This window comes from Glycine max, chromosome 19 (assembly GCF_000004515.6).
Source record: "Glycine max cultivar Williams 82 chromosome 19, Glycine_max_v4.0, whole genome shotgun sequence".
Classification (NCBI taxonomy): domain Eukaryota; kingdom Viridiplantae; phylum Streptophyta; class Magnoliopsida; order Fabales; family Fabaceae; genus Glycine; species Glycine max.
Genome location: NC_038255.2, coordinates 47538738 through 47557212, shown reverse-complemented (window position 1 = coordinate 47557212; position 18475 = coordinate 47538738). Strand labels below are relative to the sequence as shown.

At 33.6% G+C, this 18475-nt stretch overlaps 2 protein-coding genes across 2 annotated transcripts; both read right to left on the bottom strand.

Moving 5' to 3' along the window:
• On the bottom strand, positions 1 to 752 carry LOC102663841 (glycine-rich cell wall structural protein). The gene is made up of 2 exons (XM_006605188.1): positions 422 to 752; positions 1 to 344 (listed from the first exon to the last, which is right to left on the bottom strand). The coding sequence occupies exons 1-2, from the start codon at positions 750 to 752 to the stop codon at positions 1 to 3; spliced, it is 675 nt and encodes a 224-aa protein (XP_006605251.1).
• Positions 753 to 3330: 2578 nt separating this feature from the next.
• Positions 3331 to 17439, bottom strand: LOC100815384 (nodal modulator 1). Its single transcript, XM_003554507.5, has 27 exons — positions 17178 to 17439; positions 16789 to 16854; positions 15663 to 15749; positions 15470 to 15526; positions 15283 to 15347; positions 14863 to 15032; positions 14003 to 14064; positions 13781 to 13864; positions 13267 to 13426; positions 12644 to 12759; positions 11949 to 12077; positions 11583 to 11654; positions 11308 to 11403; positions 11151 to 11228; positions 10378 to 10506; positions 8906 to 9082; positions 8530 to 8733; positions 8332 to 8445; positions 7988 to 8229; positions 7353 to 7398; positions 7026 to 7274; positions 6645 to 6875; positions 5550 to 5641; positions 4478 to 4703; positions 4046 to 4399; positions 3840 to 3913; positions 3331 to 3740 (listed from the first exon to the last, which is right to left on the bottom strand). Exons 1-27 carry the CDS (start codon positions 17277 to 17279, stop codon positions 3635 to 3637), a joined length of 3588 nt encoding a protein of 1195 aa, XP_003554555.1. The 5' UTR covers positions 17280 to 17439; the 3' UTR covers positions 3331 to 3634.
• Positions 17440 to 18475: the final 1036 nt, after the last annotated feature.

Below are 18475 nucleotides of genomic sequence, written 5' to 3'. Positions count from 1 at the left end.
TCATCCACCAACACCAACACTTCCTCTTGCACCCACTCCTCCCGCACTTGAACCAATCCCTGTACCTCCACTTCCACCAATTCTAGCACCTCCAACTCCACCAACACCTCCTCCAACACTTACACCTCCACCACCACTTGCTCCTCCACATCCACCAATTCCACCACCTCCTTCTGCACCAACACCTCCACTTCCCCCTGCACTTACATTTCCACCACCACCGACACCAACTCCTGCACCTCCACCACCACCACCTCCACATCCACCAATTCTAGTACCTCCACCTCCACCTCCTCCTACACCTACACTTCCACCTGCACCTCCACCAATTCCAGCACCTCCTCCTGCACCAACACCTCTACCTGTGTCAAGACCAGCACCTCCACCAGCACCTCCTCTTGCACCCCTCCACCACCTGTACCAATTCCTGCACCTCCAGCTCCTCCTACACCTCCACCAACACTAGCACCTCCTCCTACACCTCCACCAACACTTCCACCACCACCTATGCTACCTCCTACATCTCCACCAACCCCAGTACTTCCACTTCCACCTCCTCCTCCACCTATACCAATATTGTTTCCACTTCCCCCACTTTGAACACCATTTTTATCACTATTAAAACCTCCCCTCGCTCCTCCACCACTTCCTATACTACCACAATTTTGAACTTTTCGTCCTTCTACTGTCCCAATGATTATTATCATCAGTAAAATGATATGCATTGTAACATTACGTGAAAATATGGCCATATTTGTTCGACAGTGAAAATGAAAATGTCAGAGAGATTATGTTAGGAGAAAAGAAAATTTATATTTTGGCGAAAGCTTGTAGTTCGATGGGTTAGTTTCACATCGTATTTATAGCATGAGTTTGGAATAGGATGTCAATGATGTGGCTACTGGCACCTAAGTTGCCCGAAATTTCTACTTGCTTTTATGAATAGTTGATGACCACGCGTGCTACCTCTAATTGCACTGAAATCCTCAACCAGATTTAGTGCATATGCCGCCGAACGTTTATCTATACTAAAAAAAATACGTGTCAATACGCCCTTAAGTATGTATAGTGGACTGTCATTTATCTCTGGATGAAATTTTAAGTGATTATTCTATCTATGCCCTTAATTAGCACCGTTGATTCTCCATTATAAGCTTCAGCAAATTACATAATAAAACGTTCCCCTGATACTCGTTTCATTTCAAAATAAGGATTTTGTTTACTCTCGATCAATAATAGCAAGTTTGTCAACCCATAGTGCGAGGGCCCCACCATGTCCATTGAAGCTTTCCAGTAGTACCATGTCTCTTTGCAGTTGGCGATATATTTGAGAATGTTCGTATTAGTCACACATTACCGGTGTTTGAAGGATATATAGGAAGTATATTGTCACAAGTTACGCTCATGGGAAACCATGGTGTGACATATCCATCATATGTATTCTACCCATGTTAGTTTACACACAAATAAATTTAACAGAAAACTGGTACATACTGAACCTGCAGATTTGGGAGGGGGGAGGAATATGCTGCAGCGCTATATAACTTCTCCATAAGCTCCAGTTTCTATAAGCTTGGCACAACAATAACCTCTAACTATTTAGAAGAAAGTTAAAAATATTTGCATAACAATGAACATGCATGGAAACTGGAAGCACAAAAATGGGTGAGTTGGAGTGGCGCATTTCGTTAAATTTCCAGCGCATGTATTTTATTCTGAAGGACATATATATACCTTGTTTGTCACTAACAGTAGTACTTATTAGCATGCATGGCCTGCTTTTTCTAAAGCAATTGTCAACCAAAACATTTTTAGGATCAAACCTTTTGTTTTTTTTACTTCGTCATGGTTTACACAGCAAAGAAAGAAAAATGAATATATATGAGATTTTAAACGTATACTTGTTTACTTTTTAGAAAGAGTATAGTATTATGAGATAATCGAAGTTATAATTTAATAAAAAAAAATTGTAAAAATATAAGTAGATACATATTAGCAAAACCTTGACAGGTTTGTTAACGTATACCTTCAGCTAATTTAAATTTTAGAAAGAATATTTCAGCAAGTTACATTTTGAATATATTTTAAGAAAATAAAAATATATGTTAATTGCTAAACTATTCATTCTAAAAAACAAGAAGATAATTAAGCCTATCACAATCTTCTTCTTTTAATAAATTAATAATCATTAGAGATAAAAAAAACCGCTGTAAAACAAAACCAATACCGCTGTTCCTTTTTTATATATAAGAAATATCGCTGTAAATAAAACAAGGAAAAAAAAGCTATAAATTTAGCATAGTTTGAAATATAAAAAATAATATTCATGTAAAATATTGCTACTATTATAAAAAAATAGTAAACTTAATCACAGAATATTTCTATAATATTTTTCAGTACTCCGGAATTAAATGGTGATGAATTAATATGATATTCTTATGTTCGTTTATATCTATTTCATTAAATATAAAAGCAAGAAAAATAATACTTCAATAATAACTAAAGTTTATCGTAATCTTGTCATCAACATATAAAAAAATTAGTTAACAATTAATCAGTACATAATTTCTAAATTTGCAGATATATTTCTTCATTATTTCTGTAAATATATAAATTGTTATACGAATAACGATACACGTGAAATAATAAGGACTGTTTTATGATTTAGTTTACTAGCATCAAAGACACAGGACTCGAAGGTTCTAGTTGCTACGCACTCGCTCGAACTGAAACGTCAACTCTACATTCGACAGTTGCATACCAATAAAATGCAATGCAAAACAAGTGGCAGCATTGGACTGAAGAATAGAAGTGAACATTTAAAAGCTTTTAAAAAGTAAGCTAAGAGCAGAATATGTTTTCAACACAAACATGTAAACTAGATTTTATAATTATCAAAGTTGTCAAATTAAGTTCAGAATTGAGACTGCTGTGTGTAGTATAATTTAGTTATTTACTAGGTTTTAGATTTGAGTGTTGTAGGAGTTTGTCTAAATTTTGTTTTTAATATTTATAGTTACTTCTTATATGTATATATGTAAACAGCTTATTTTTTTTAAATAATATTTAGTAGTATATCAGATATAATTACATTTATGTTAAGGATGTTGTCTTAAAAACTAATAGTAATGCAATATCTATATGAAATTTATAAAATAACAATGATATATTAATTTCATAAAAACATGTTTTAAAAATGTTCCAATAAATATTATATTAATATTTAAAAAGAATAACTGAATTATTTGATATAATATTATTCCATTCATTCCCTAGTTAAGTTGCATAACCTAGTTTCGTTGTATGATAAACAAATCAGGCACTTCCAAATAGGGTCAAAACGTTCAAGCTCAATACATTTGGCTGCAAAAAAACAAAATAAAACAAAAATTCAGAAGCAACAAATACATATTGCTTCTATTCACGTTTTCTCCTCAGCCAAAAAGTAAAACCATATTATACCAACAATGAAGGAACAATTATTAATTACATCCTATCTTGCATTTTGCCCCACCAGATAAATAAAGAAAAACATCCAAACCTATCAGAGAACGTGAAAGCTATCAAAGTAACTCAACTAAGACTCTCAAGAGCAGTTATACTACCGTATGACTCCTATGGTTGGAAAGGAGATTTAATAAGTCTTCTTTCGCAACATCGGCTTCTTCACGTCTTTTCTTGAAACCGCAGTGAGTCCTGGTGTGGGTATGTCTACCGTGGCTTGATACAAATCCTTCAATCTTCATATAGGGATAGGGAAAGGAGACCAATAAGGATACATGACCATATAAATCCAAAAGTTGCAGTTAAGTTGACAAAGTAGGAAATATCAATCTTACCTTGGCATGCTAAGAAATAGTGCAACAACTAGAAATGCAACTATAAGAGGGAATACTGGTGCCGGAGTCAGCTCCTGCAGTGTACAAGAAATAAGAATTAAAAATATATATGCCACGGCAACAGAAGAAAACAGAAAATAGTTGATGGCGAACTTGGAAAAACAAAGGCAGACAAAAATAGAAAGGGTGGAAACAAAAGAAGAAACCTGCTTCAGCTGATCTTCAATCCAGTATCTCAGTGGGCCAACATGGATCTGAACATTTTTCTCCAAGTCGACCTCAATGAGATCAGATTCAAATTTAAGTGAGCTTGATGGGAGACCAGATTGAAGCTTTAGAAGGTGTCTGCCCTTTGATAAGCCCTTCACTTGGAAGAAGTTTGAAATTGGTAGGGGGAAGACTGACTCTATCTTGTTTAGGTCACTAGCTGACCTGATTTCTACCATCAGGTGTTTACGTAGTTCATCTGTACCATTTCCTTCAACGTGGCAACTTATAATTGTCATTTCCGGCTCCTCAAAAACTATAAAATCCAATCCCTTGATATCCTCAGTTCCAACCTGGGAACATCAACCCAAGCTTACAACAGAGCAGAACATTGACAGCAAATCTAAAGCAGATAGCTACCGGGAACTAACCTTGACAGCAATAGAATCTGGAGATGCACGCTCTATATTAGAACTGCCCACGTCCCTTTTAGCCACTTTAACAACATAGTCAGTATCAGGCAGTAGTCCTCTCAGACGATAATTTCCAGAAGAATCTGTCACAGTTTCCTCAAAATAGCCTTTTGACTCTGACCTTGCTTCAACCGAAACTTCTCCTTTGGGTTGACCAGACAAGAGAGTGACTATACCTGTAGCACTGTAAGAGTTGATTTACCTCAGAATCTTCCAGAGTAAAGTAAGCTCAAGTGTAAAAGGGCAATCACAGGAAAAGGCAGAAAAGGCTACAGGGTGTCCAGCGATTTAAAATAATTACTTGGTAAAAAAATATAAATAATGCAAACATGTCCATTGCTCAATTTGCTCTATAGTTTGGTACTTCGGTTGTATGCAATTACCCTGGACACCAGTTTTATATTGTCTGTGTACCCTATTCACCAGTATAGTTTAACTGTTTTAAGTGTTTTTATATAAGGAAAATTACTCGTTTTAAATAACCTTGAAATGCTGTGTGTCTTCAAGTCTAAGGCAATGTCTAGCAGAAAAGGCAGTATAACATTACACTTTAATCATGCATACTTGAATAGATATGATTCCATCTATTAAATCAACTGCCAATTCAAATGGAATTTACAAAAAAATTCAGCATTTAAGGAAAAAAATATTATGTACTACGTGAGGTATGTGCAAAATCTGGATTATTTAAAATAGGTGAAGTAGAACCAGCCTGACAAGCAAATGCAAAGAATGTGTTATGTGTAACATTATTACTAAAAATATACTTTCATGGAGATGATATCTGTTGTGTGGCTGTTTTATCCAAATTCCACAATCAACACAACTATATCTGATGTGTGGCTGTTTTATCCCAGGGCTTCAGAATGAAGTCTCATTTAAACCAGTGGCGGTCCCTCTCACTTCTCTTAAATGAGAGATGTCCTTGTTTTAAACAGATTACAGTCTATTTATGTATGTCTGTCTCAATTATTTAATATAACTAGGCCTGTCATTACTGAAAAAATATCATATCAATAGGAAATAAAACCTGTAGGCTACACGTGTGGCCCGGAAAACTACTTCTTTGAACTCCCCTGCTCCAAGCTCTATTGCCTGTGCTGGAGGTGAGAAAGCATACTCCTAGGAAATAAGATAATAATAACATACACAAATAAGGAAGTTGGCAAAGATATAACTTCAGCAATGACCAACATACTTTTAATCATCAATTCTAAAAAATCCTGATATTTACAAACTTTGCAACTTCTTATCCTAATATCCTTTATTGTTGAGTTGCACACAAGCAGAAAATTACTAATAATTTAGTACAGGCATAAAGAGGTGACCTACTAAATCTGAAAAGAAACACATGAAGATTCTGGATAAGCAAGCAAAACGATTAAACATGACAGTGAAATGCAATAGTTGTTCTTTTCTTTTTCACGTGTTTCTTTTTGTCAATCAAAGAAAGGCTTTTACACCCTTTGGGGGTAGAGAAACTATGATGTACAGATACAATGGGTATCGGATATGATACTTACCCAATTTGGTGATGTAGGATGCAATACATGCCAGATATATATTTAGATTTGTATAAAAATTTATAAAACATAATTAAATATATAATTACAATCCTTCAAATCAAAATTAACAACATACTTCTTCAACAATACCAAAAACAAAATTATATATATATCATTGTCATCATAAATGATTGCCTATTGCTTACAAATAGGAATAGTACCGATCTCATTCCCTTCTTGAGCATTATCCTTAAAGAGGATAGCTTCCATTTGTAGTTCATCGAGAGACAAGGCTTCAACATTTCTATCTTATACACCTTTCATTGTCTCATATCCAACTCAAATATTTTTTAAAGGCTGTGATGCTTCACAGATACGTATCAATGAAATATCCAAGATTATTGGTATCAAATACATATCTGATATGGATACATGAAAAAAATGCAAGTATTGGTGCTTAATAAGAGATATTCTGGATGCATAATCAAATAAAGTATATTGTTAACTTCAGGTGCAGTAGCATGTGAGCCAGAGTTGATTGATAAAAAGTTGCATGTCAAGGACATGACAAGCAGTACAATGCAACATAATAACAGTTATGTCCAGCTACAGTATAGTACCTTCAAAACAGGACGCAAATAAAACATTCCAGGAAACAAATTGTCAAACAGGAATGTCCCTCCAGCTCCTGATACTGAGTTGTTTCTATAACCATTGTCACCACTCAAAGACAACAGAACAGAAGGAATGGGCTCTTTAGCATCATCTTTGTGATGTATGTGTACTGAAATTTGACTAAGCTTCTGACAAGTAAAGGAATGAGGTGCAACTTGTTTTAAATGATATCCAGGCTGCAAATATAAACAAGAAACAAATAAATCAAATAATGTAAGAAAACAAGATGGCAACAGAAACATCACAGATAAGTAGATAAACTGTACAATTCCCTTTTAGTATTTTTAAAACAAGGCATTTATTTTTTGTTCTGAGAAAGCGACTACCTTTGAAGCCTCAACATTGTAACCAATATCATTGTACAGAGGACCTGCCACAAAGGAACCATCAGTACCAGTGGTCGTTTCAAGAACCAATTCACCACTTTTAAGTGTACTAATGCTGCTGTCTCCAGCAGCAAAAATTCTGATATGGACGCCAGAAAGAGGAGGTGAAACTGATCCTTCAATATATGCACCCAGTTGACAAGAAAATGTAGGAATATAAACTTGACAATTATCATCTGTGACTGATACCTAAGGAAACGGATTTTGCAAATGAAACTCAGTTAGTCCCATAAAAATATCAGTAGAAAAACTAATTTTGATACTTACTTGATGTTCTCTAGGATAAAATAAAAGTTTCTTCTGCCCATCACTCCTGTAACCAAACAAGAACAAGTCAACTATAATTGGCAAAATCGTAGTGCATGAATTAGTTTCATTTCAAAGTTACAGAGACAGGAGGTAAGGGGTAGGAGAAAAGATATTAGTAATTGAAGTATTAAACAAACAGAGTACCCGACCCAACTTCCTAGAATCATAGAATTATGTGTATTATATGCACCAAACACTAATAAGCAACACAGAATCATAAAAAAATGGCAAGCTAATTAAAAAGTTTAACCTTACAGGAAAACTGGAAGCATATAATATAATGTTAAGATTTATAATTACTTTTTCAAGAAATTGGGTGTAACTCCATAAATTCAAAATGGTACAAAATAAAACTTTTGAAAGAGTTTGCATGGAACACAGTTAGCATAAAATGGTATAAGTCCACTATACTGTATTGTATTATTTTACAAGCTGCAGGACAAATAGGCAAAGTTGTACAGAGATAGTAGCATTTGTGTATTTACACAATCGATTTTCATCCCTTATCCAATCTGCTTCTACAAAAGCCTTATAACTAAAAAAGATATTTAACTGAAATTGTTTGAACAACCAGCTAGAATAGATAGATGTACCTTGAGTCCTGAGGAACAAAGGTAAGCTTTTCTCCTAGATTGGCCCAAACGGAATACTCAAATATAGCAGCCCCCGTTTCATCTTTCACATGGGACTTAAGTATGGCTGTAGCATAATCAATAACACCAGTTCTATCATGTTTAATATCAACAACTATACTATCAGGCAATGCATCAAGTGAGCCAGACTGCACATTTATTTGTCCATTGAGAAGATACTTCTCTCCTGTTAGATGGATGGGCTACAAAAAAGAAAAAGTTATGGAAGATCCTCAAAAGAACCAAATATGATAATACATGAAGAAACTGAAAAATATAATCATGGATTTCTGAATTCTCCGTACTGATTGATCAGATGTATTAATTTTCACTGATGAACTCCCAAAGAAGATACACGAGTCAACAAAATGAAATTCATGTACGCCAGGTTGTTCTACACATATATGCTGAGAACCTTTCTGCAGATAAGACCAAAAGAACAGAAATGAATTTTGTGAAGCTGCAATTTACTGACATATTTGGATGGACTATAATTGTTGTACCTGAATTTTAAAATTCACATTTGACCCATCGGGTTGAGTCAGGTAACCATCAACATTGTGAGTGGAGATAATATTGACCCAGTAGCCTTTTTGAACAAAAAGGATTCCTTCTAAGTCCTCAGCACCAACATTTACATCTATGAAGCTCTGTTCCCAGCACCAATTATCTTCCAAGGTCACTGATTCAGGGGAACTATGTTTGACCTAAAACAAATATTATTACAGTGGGGAAAAAACAGGTGAATCAGAACTTTCCAGTAAAAAACTGATACTCAACCAGAAGTAATTTTATAGAAATTTCCAGGCAATAAAACTCAAAACTAAAGGAATTCTACTTAAAAAACCACAAAAAAAGGGAATACAAAAAAAGGCCAACCTCAAGGCTGTATTTTCCAGGAATAACATCTGAAAACAGAAATTCACTACTCTCGGTGGTCAAGCTAATTGTCTTTCTCTCTTCATTGTGTTTATCAACCTGTCTCACCAGAGTAACGGATACAAATGGGCCACATTTCTCCTTGCAGGATACAGCACCATGAATATTGACCAAAGCCTACAATCATGAAGCACAAAATCAGAATAGAACAATATAAAATTAGAGCCTATATCCTGGTCTTTGTGAGGATAAGGTCATAAAAATTCCCAAAGAAAATGAAAAAGCAAAAGATGTTTAGAAGAATTAAATAAAAATTCAACCATATAGAAAATTTATAAACAAATAAAATCTGGGTTAGAAAATAGAAATTCTATTCTAATATGTTGAGATCCCATATTCCCATATTGACAAATATGGCCAAAATATAATAAAGACTTGGACAATCCTCATTTCATGAACTGGTTTTTGGAGTTGAGTTAGGCCCAATCCAAATTCAAGATGGTATCAAAGCCCATTATAGATTTGATATTGGGTCAACCTCAGCTGTCCAAAACTGAACCTGGCCACACAGATTTCCCAGGGCAATCAATCAGGCCCCGTCGATTACCCAGTGCACCTGGCCATGTGGCTTTCTCAGTGTGAAAAAAAAAATCTATAATCTTCATTCTCCAAATGGCCAAGGTAAAACTTATTAAAGCTTGGGCAATCCTCAGGTCATGAACTGGCTTTTGGGATTTAAGCCAGCCCAAATTCAAGTTATCAAATGAATCTTAAAGTTGTGTTTGGATAGAGTTATAAAATTTCATAGAATTTGAAAAACCATGAAATTAAATCACAGTAGTTCAATGTCCACATTTGTAAAACCTACTGTTTGGATAATTATACATGAAATTCAATTTTGGAAATCTGTCTCCTATCTTCTTTGCTTACAAATCTGCCACGACCATAACATTGCATTCACTCTCCGTACCTACCCTCACACTGACAGAAACACCATAGATGACCCACATGTAGCCACAGAAAACATCATTGAGAATGATATGAAGTTTATTTCTCACAGAAAAGACCATTTATACAGTCATTTTGTTTGATCCATCCTTGGTGAGACTATACACTACTATACAGGAAAAGGAACACTTGAAGGCCAATTGTTTTTCTCATTGACAACTGTAGAGCAAGGAGAGCAACTTGATCATTCTTTATCTTAGGAACTCAAACCCCATCATCTCCTGAACGAAGGCATACATAGCCACCTATAGTAGTAGCAGCTTCTATGATCATTTCAACAGCATTCTGAGATACTAATATTTCTGAACCAATCATGCAACCATATAAGACTAATCATCTCATGCTCAACTATGTCGATAAAGGACTCTAATTTTGATCCCGTCCCTACAGAAAAAATTGAAGGGAAAAGGAAGAAAGAACCAAGAAGCATAGATAACATATAGCTATTTTGGGTGAAAAATTACTTGTGAAAATTCAATATTCAACAGGGGACTTTTGACCACAACATCAATATAAGATGGAGCAAACATGAGTCCAGCACCATTCTCAGGAGTAGCAGCAATGGCTGACAAGCGATATTCACCAGGAGGAACCTAGACATTAAACAAACAATTTACACATCAGTGATAAGAAATGAACAATCAAACTATAGCAGATACTCTAGAGACATCATTAAAGAAAGAAGCCATAAAATTATTTTAACACTTGAAAAAATGAGAACTCAAGACATGATTTGGATAGCTATGAACCATCTTCAAACACAAATTCTTCTATGAACTGCAGATGCTGAAAATTGGCCTTTTTCCCTTGCATTTCAACTAAAATATTTGATATAAAATAGTAAAATACTGTGTACCTAGCCCAAACCCCTTAATAACAGCTTCAACTCAAACTGTTCAAACAAAAGACTATATTAGAAAAATCATCTCATAGGCTTAAAACTGCAACTAAAAGTTTCCGATTTTTGCTAGTATATGGTTAATATACTAGCATAAAAGTATATCACAAAATTTTATAGTTCCAAGGTTCAGAACTTTCCTCTCAAAGCTTGTTAAATTAGATAGATTCGATGGTAACATGCTGCTTATTAAATTAGCTAACACTCCCAGAGCATATGGTAAATCCACCACCTCTTCTCTTTCAGCTTAAGTTATTTGTATCCACATGATATTAAGAGATACTGCCAACATTACGAAATGGAAAAAAATGATTGATTTATTCCACTAAGCTAACATACCTCAAAGCAGAAGTTTCCATTTTCATCTGTTTGCTTCTTTTGTGGTTTCACATTATCAGGTCCATGAGTCAAAGCCACCTAGTATATTATCAAAAGACCAACTTTAATTGTAACATGAAATTTTTACTAAAATAATACATTAAGAGGAGATGCATACCTTCGCTTTCAGACCACCACTAGCCATCCTAACCAAACCACAAAGATTGTATGAAATGGCATTGATGTCTTCTATTGAAGCCATATTTGGCAATACCTGAGCAAGCAAACAAAGTTTGAAACAAGAGCTAAGCAGCACCATTTTTCATTATTACAAAATAGGTAGCAAGTCTAAATTCCGAGCTTCTTTCAACCATCTAACCAATTTTGACCATCATACTAAAAGAGAAATATACTAAACTAAAAAATCTGCTAAAACTTTTATGATATATTTACCATATAATTCTCCAATTTCTTGAATTTGTAATGCTCCTTTTGGGCCTCTATGGTATAGTGCGTGGATGTAACCTAATAAGAAAGAGAAAAAAAATATAAATGTTAACTGCAATCAATTGAAAGATCTCAGCATCAGCACAATCTAAAATGAGTTTAAAAAAAAATACACTGGTCTAACTATGCCCTTATTAGTATCCAGGTCCAGGAAAGTTGAAAAAACTCTTACATACTCAGAATGATAGAAAAAGTCAATCTATCCAAACGAAGAAAAGCAGGGAGAGAAACATTATTGAGACAAAAGTAAACGAAAATTCAAAGTATTGCCAATGAATGTTCTAACTGAGGCACATTTACCCATACCAATACCTGATCAAGCTTGTAATATCCTTGATTGTCAGCAATAGACCTTACATGACCATCAACTATGATTTTGACCCCCTCCACTCCCATGCCATTTCCATCAACTACACGGCCTCCAACAGAAAATCCAGTTACCTGTAAGAATTGACAATGATAGCAGATAATTGAGAAAAATAACATACACATAACCACAATAATAGACAGGTATCAGTAATATTACAATATCTTAGAATGTGGGTTTGGGCCTAACTCAACCCCAAAAGCTAGCTTGTAGGGTGAGGGTTGCCTCCCACTTATTTCTATCTTAGCCTTATTTTTTAGCCGATGTGGGACTTGGGTTTTTTCCAATACACACCCTCATGCCCAAATTCCAAAAGCACTATTGGGCTTGGTGCGTGGATGACATGGTGGGTGGCCCGTTTTAATAGATCTAGGATAAGCTCTAATACCATCTTAGAATGTTGGTTTGGGCCTAACTCAATCCCAAAAGCTAGCTCATGGGATGAGAGTTGCCTCCCACTTATATATTCTATCTTAACCTTATCTCTAGCCGATGTGAGACATGGGTTTTTCCCAATACAATACAATAATTATTATTGAACCAAACTTGTTTAAACATACCAAATATTTATAACTTTTTAAACAGGAAAAAAATAGTTAAGATGGTTAGCATGTGAAACATTTTTATCCATATAATCTACCTGAAACTTTTGAGGCACTGTTGCATGCTGGTGCTTAACATTAACTGAGACGCTGGGTGGCGAAACATCAAATACTGTATTTTCACCCTTATAGTAGGGCACAAGTTCATAACTTCCTGTACATTGATAAAAATGTGAGCACTAAAATAAGCAAAATAGGTTCTAGCAGCACGTAATAAGAAGCAACAATTTTCAAGCAGAATGATAAATATTCAATCCACAAAAAAATGAATAGCAACTGTAAAGTAAGCACAAATACAAAAAACCAATTTGAAGTGCAATTTAATATGATCAATAACAAGGAGAGACTAATTGCAGTACATATGAGAAGGGTGAAGTTCCTAGACTTTTTAAAACTAAGTTTCATACATATAATTGCAAGTTGGCAGTGTTTGTTTAAAAGTTAAAATGCACAAACTACAAACATGACAAAAAGCTCTGGGAAAGAATATTCCTTTTCTGTGTATATAGACACCATAAATTCAACACTCCCCATGGGACATGTTGATAACATGTTTCAGAAGCTCCTTAAAGAGCTCCACTTCAGCTGAAACACACACACACACACTTTGACACATCGGGAGGGGGTAGATGACAGAATAAGCACTCAAAAAAGTAATTACCACAAGGTATTGAATTGAATGTGAACTTCCCATCAGCATCTGATACAGCATGACAGAGAGCTACTCCTTGTCGTGGACCATTAGCAGAACCTTTCAAACACTCTACTTCAGAAACATCATCTGAATGTAAGAAAATATAAACTCCTAATATTGGATTTCCCTGGAAAAGGAAGAACCAAAATGAAAGGCATAACTACATGAGAAAGGTTTCAATTAAACAAGTTAAAAAATAAACCACATCAATCTATTTTGGAAGTTTAAGCTGATTGAGAACAGAAGCATCCTTTAACAATCTCATAAAAATGTGCATAGATGAAGCAGTTGCTGCAAACAAGATTTACTTTTTGTTCTGTCACAGACATTGTCACCCGGTGGGATAAAGCTTTGTTGTGGTTGTTGTATGTCAACTATATGGATCTTTTAACTATATTATCAATTTTACAAAGAAAATGATGTAGCAATTAAAAAGGAAAGTGAAATTTTAAGTAAGATTTGTCACTTCAACAAACATTACCTGAGCAACAACAAATCCACTGATACTATACCCAGGGACAAAGAAAATATCATCAACTACCCCATTTCCAAAGCCCAATTCAACCTGCGAGAAACACAACATAAGAAAAATAGAAAGCACAATATGCAACCTCATTAAATGTATTATGAGACTAAAGAGTGACACAAAAGAAATGGGTATGAACTCAAAGCAAAATGCTGAAAGTAAACACATTATTTCAACCTGTGTTGAACCTTTAACTTCAACTTTCATATCAGGATTTGAAGCGCGTAGTTCATATTTTCCTGCACATCACAACAGGAGTGTCCATTTGTTTGAACAATTTTGAGGAGGAAAATAGCAAATAATGAAAAATTGGCAACAACAAATGATTTTAAACCAAACCCATGGAGAACATCAACAAAATTCATAATTCTAGACAGTATTATTACTTGTGAGAAGAGGGAAACAAAGATTTTATTTCCTAAATTTGCTAAAGCGAGTATCACTCAGCAAAGTGATCTATTTATAATAATAATGATGATAACAAAGATAATTACTACTACTAATTTCAAGAGAACAATTAAAATATCACTACTTCCTAAAATACATTGAACTCAGCTAAAAACAATAACTAAGCTACTTGGAAGAGTAATCATCATTAAATGCTCCTATTCCCAACATTACTCATTGCAAAGTGCAGAATGAGAAACTTTTTACCCATTAAACCTAATTATCCAACTAAACTTTCATTCCATTTTATTTTCTTTGGATTTAAACACAATTCTGAACAACATATAATATTATTTAGAACAATCTTGTTCATCCTCAACTACTTCTCAACCAATTAATCCAGTTTGCCTCCTGTTAAATCACATTCTTTTTAGGTGGAAACTTGAAATCAATTTCACTTATCTGTAAACCATATGCATTTTTAATACGCTTCATATCTTCATGTCACATAAATATAGATCCCATATACATGAATCTACGACAACTACTTATATGTGGTTATAATTTCCACAATAGTGTAAGAGGCTCCCTACATAATAAAAGAATTTAAAACCCAAGAACTTTCCAAAAGTAAACATAAACTCCCCTACCTGGAATTATATTTGTAAACAAGTAACTCCCTGACGATGAAGTTAAGACTGAAGAGACAAGATCCCCCGAAAGGGACAAAAGTTCAACTTTTACATTTGAAGGACCTCCATTTTTAACTGAACAACTTTCTCCCCCAACAGCTCCCACAACTCTACCAGATATAGTGAACCTACAATATACAAAACTTAGTAGTTATTTTCAAAATTTAGAGTATAAGCAAAGCAAAGGATGCAACAGGACATACAACAACAACAATAGCCTTATTCCACCAGAAGTTGGTTACATGGATTACATGACGCCATTGGGCTCAGTTAAAAACTAAATTCTCAAGAATACTATCATTCGCCATAAGATTCCTTTTAATAAGTTCCTCCAAAATCAAAAATCACAAAGTTAAAAAAAATAGAATAATAGCCTACCCTGTGAAACGGAAGTTTATATCTTCATTGCCATTGCAACCATTATTGTCAACCACCACAGGAACCTATAGGTACAAGAGGGGGAAAACCAAAGAAAGTGTCAGAATTCATAAGAATACTTTCAGATTATCTCAAGATTCAGGAGAGAGAGATTGCGCTTACAGATAATAACTGAGAAATAACTAACCTTTTCTGGATCCCATGTCCATCCTGGAGGTCCATTAATTTTAATTACAAAGGAACCCTGGAATGAAAATAATTGCATTGAGAAAAACTGAATAATATATTCACATCTAAGGCATATATATGCCATTCTGTATTTATGAAGACAGAAGTTGCCCAAATATGCTTAAATGTGCACAAATTCAAGTAAGTTTTACCTTGTCATATACTGGAATAAAATAGTATCCATTTGGAGCACATTGTGTTCTATCCTTTACCAGTCCATCCACAGTTTGAAGCTCAACCTACAACAAATGGATCAATTGTCATTGAATCCAAGTTGAAACGAGTGCATCATATCTAATAAACAAATAGGAATTCCCTTGGATGTGTAACACAGCATCCTCCTCCCAGTAAATTACCACAAAATAGTATATAGCAAAAATTCAAAAAGGACATGAAGAGGCTGTCTTATGCATGTCTTGTTTTTCTATAGTATCCCTTTTCAACAGCAAACTTTAAGCCAAGCCAGTAACATTATTACAGCTATTGTGCAGAATAATTAGAGTTCAAAATCAAATGCGAATCAAAGGTAGAGTAAGGGGGTCTTTGAAAGAACTTATGGGGAGCTTATCTGAGTTTATGAAAATGGCACATGACTCTCATCGGCTCTTTTATCTCTTTTTAGCTTATCCCAATAAGTTTCACAGTCAAATCTATGGCATAAGCCCTCATGTGTTAAGACCCAATTGAATAAGTACATAAGTTTATTTTAGCTTATTGGAGAAGCTCAATAATATTTTATCTTGTATTTTTCTCCTAACAAGTGTTTATGCAGAAGTTTATCTAAGGTCTTAATTAAGTTATTTACACAAACACACCCCAAGTTTATTGGTGCAACTTATCAAAATAATCTCCTTTTAGCTTATTAAAATAAATTTCACAATCAAATTTATGGCAAAAGCTCTCAAGTGATAAGGGGTGAGTTTGCTTAAACTTAAAAAAAGCAACTTTAAAATAAGCATTTTTTTAAGAAACAGATAGGATTTGTTTCTTAAAACAGAAAACTACTTTTTTTAAGCAGAAGCAGTTTAGACAAACACACTACAAAACAGAAAGCTGCCTATTTTATTAAAATAAGCGTTTATTTCAATAAATAAGTTTAAACAAACTAGTCCAAGAACTAACTTAAGTGGTCAACATAAACTCACCCCAAAGTTTACAACTGGCGTGTACTGATTTTTCTCATACTTTTGGTTAGCTAAATAACTGTTCAGTGCAAGTAAAGTTGATGAAAATATTTACAAATTATAAATAACTAAAAAGAATTTAACATGCACTTACCGTGACATCGGAATAGTCCAATTTGACATCAGTTTGTTTCCTCGACTTCACCAACGATGAGCTCGCCTGCGGCAACTCAAATTTGTAAGCAAAGATAAGCATCGATCCAATATTACAAAAAAGAAGCGAAAAATAAATAAATAAACAAATATCAAACTAAAATATACAACCGAATTCATCATAGATAGATGTAAATAGAAAAACAGAAATCACAAAACGTCAAACGAATTAGAGCACAAATTTCAGATCCGTGCATTTTTTTTCTCCCAATCCGAATGCCTGAAAATCAATCTCGCAGTTGCTGAGGAGAAAGTCAGATACGAATCGCGTTTCAATTCTTTAAGTACGTTTTTCACTACAGAAGCTGATAGAAATGTAAATTACTTTACCTCGACAAATCCACCGCAGCCATAGATGGAATCAGCAGAAGCAGCTGAAATCGAACAAGTTGCTATGAATAGTAAGCATAGAAAAGCATCTCCGATCGACATTTCGGATCTGATGCTCGGCGATGAATTCAACCTAAGGTGGATGAACAGATCTGGAGAATCATACGAATATTTATATTTTTCTGTATTTAATGGAGCCACTTCACTCCCAGGTCTGGGAGGGTTTATGGGATTTTAGAACGAAACAAAAAACAAAAGGACCTCAATTACAATAAAGCAAGTTGGAGTAATGGTGTATTTTTTTATGACATTTTTAGTTTTATTTTTGGAAAATAAATACTTTTAAGAACTATTTATTAAATTACGATTTTTTTAGAAGATGGAGTATTATTTTTAACTTTTGATAGATATTGAAATATTGTGCTTTCTTTTTTAAAAAAATAATATAAATAATGCCTTTTAATTTTAAAAATATTGAAAATTCAAACAAATAAGATCAAGACAAATACAGGCCGTCACTGTTTAGTAAGTAATGATTTACCATGTCTTATAATGTTTTGTAGATAGATTAAAAATGAAAAAAAAAAAAGAGAAAAACATTTTTAGATGTTTGAATACACTTTTTACTTCTTTTATTTTAAAATATACACTCTTATTTTCTTTAAAGATCATTTTAATTTGTTACATGTAAGTTCATTTTAATGTAAATGAGTATTTAAGAAAAAAATATTGTGCAATTACCATTTGATGATTAAAACATTCATAATATGCAGTAATTTTTTAAAATGAAGATTATAATAAACTTAATATATAAAATAATTTAATTTTAAATATAAAAAGAAGCTAAGAAACAAAATATCGAAAAGAAATTTTACATTTTAAATTAAAATTTTATAATTTTATCAATTGTAATTTTAGACCACCATATTATTAATACAAAATATCTATCAACTTTTAACACAAATTAATTCCTAAAAAAAAATTAACTCATCATCTTTAATATGATTTCTTAGATTATATTTTTTCATCTACTGAATTTATTTTTAAGATTTGTATAAAAAATTCAAACTCAAACTAATGATATGTTATTACATTATTGATAATAAGAAAAATATTTAAAGATATACAGGAAAACATTCGGGGGGAGAAGTGAGAAAAAATTTACATCACAATAATACAAAATATCTATTATTTATTTTATAAAAATTAATCTTCACGTATAATTATAACTTTATCTATCATGTTTAATAACGTTTTCCGTATTTTAGTCACGAGACTTGAATCCAACAGTTTGATTA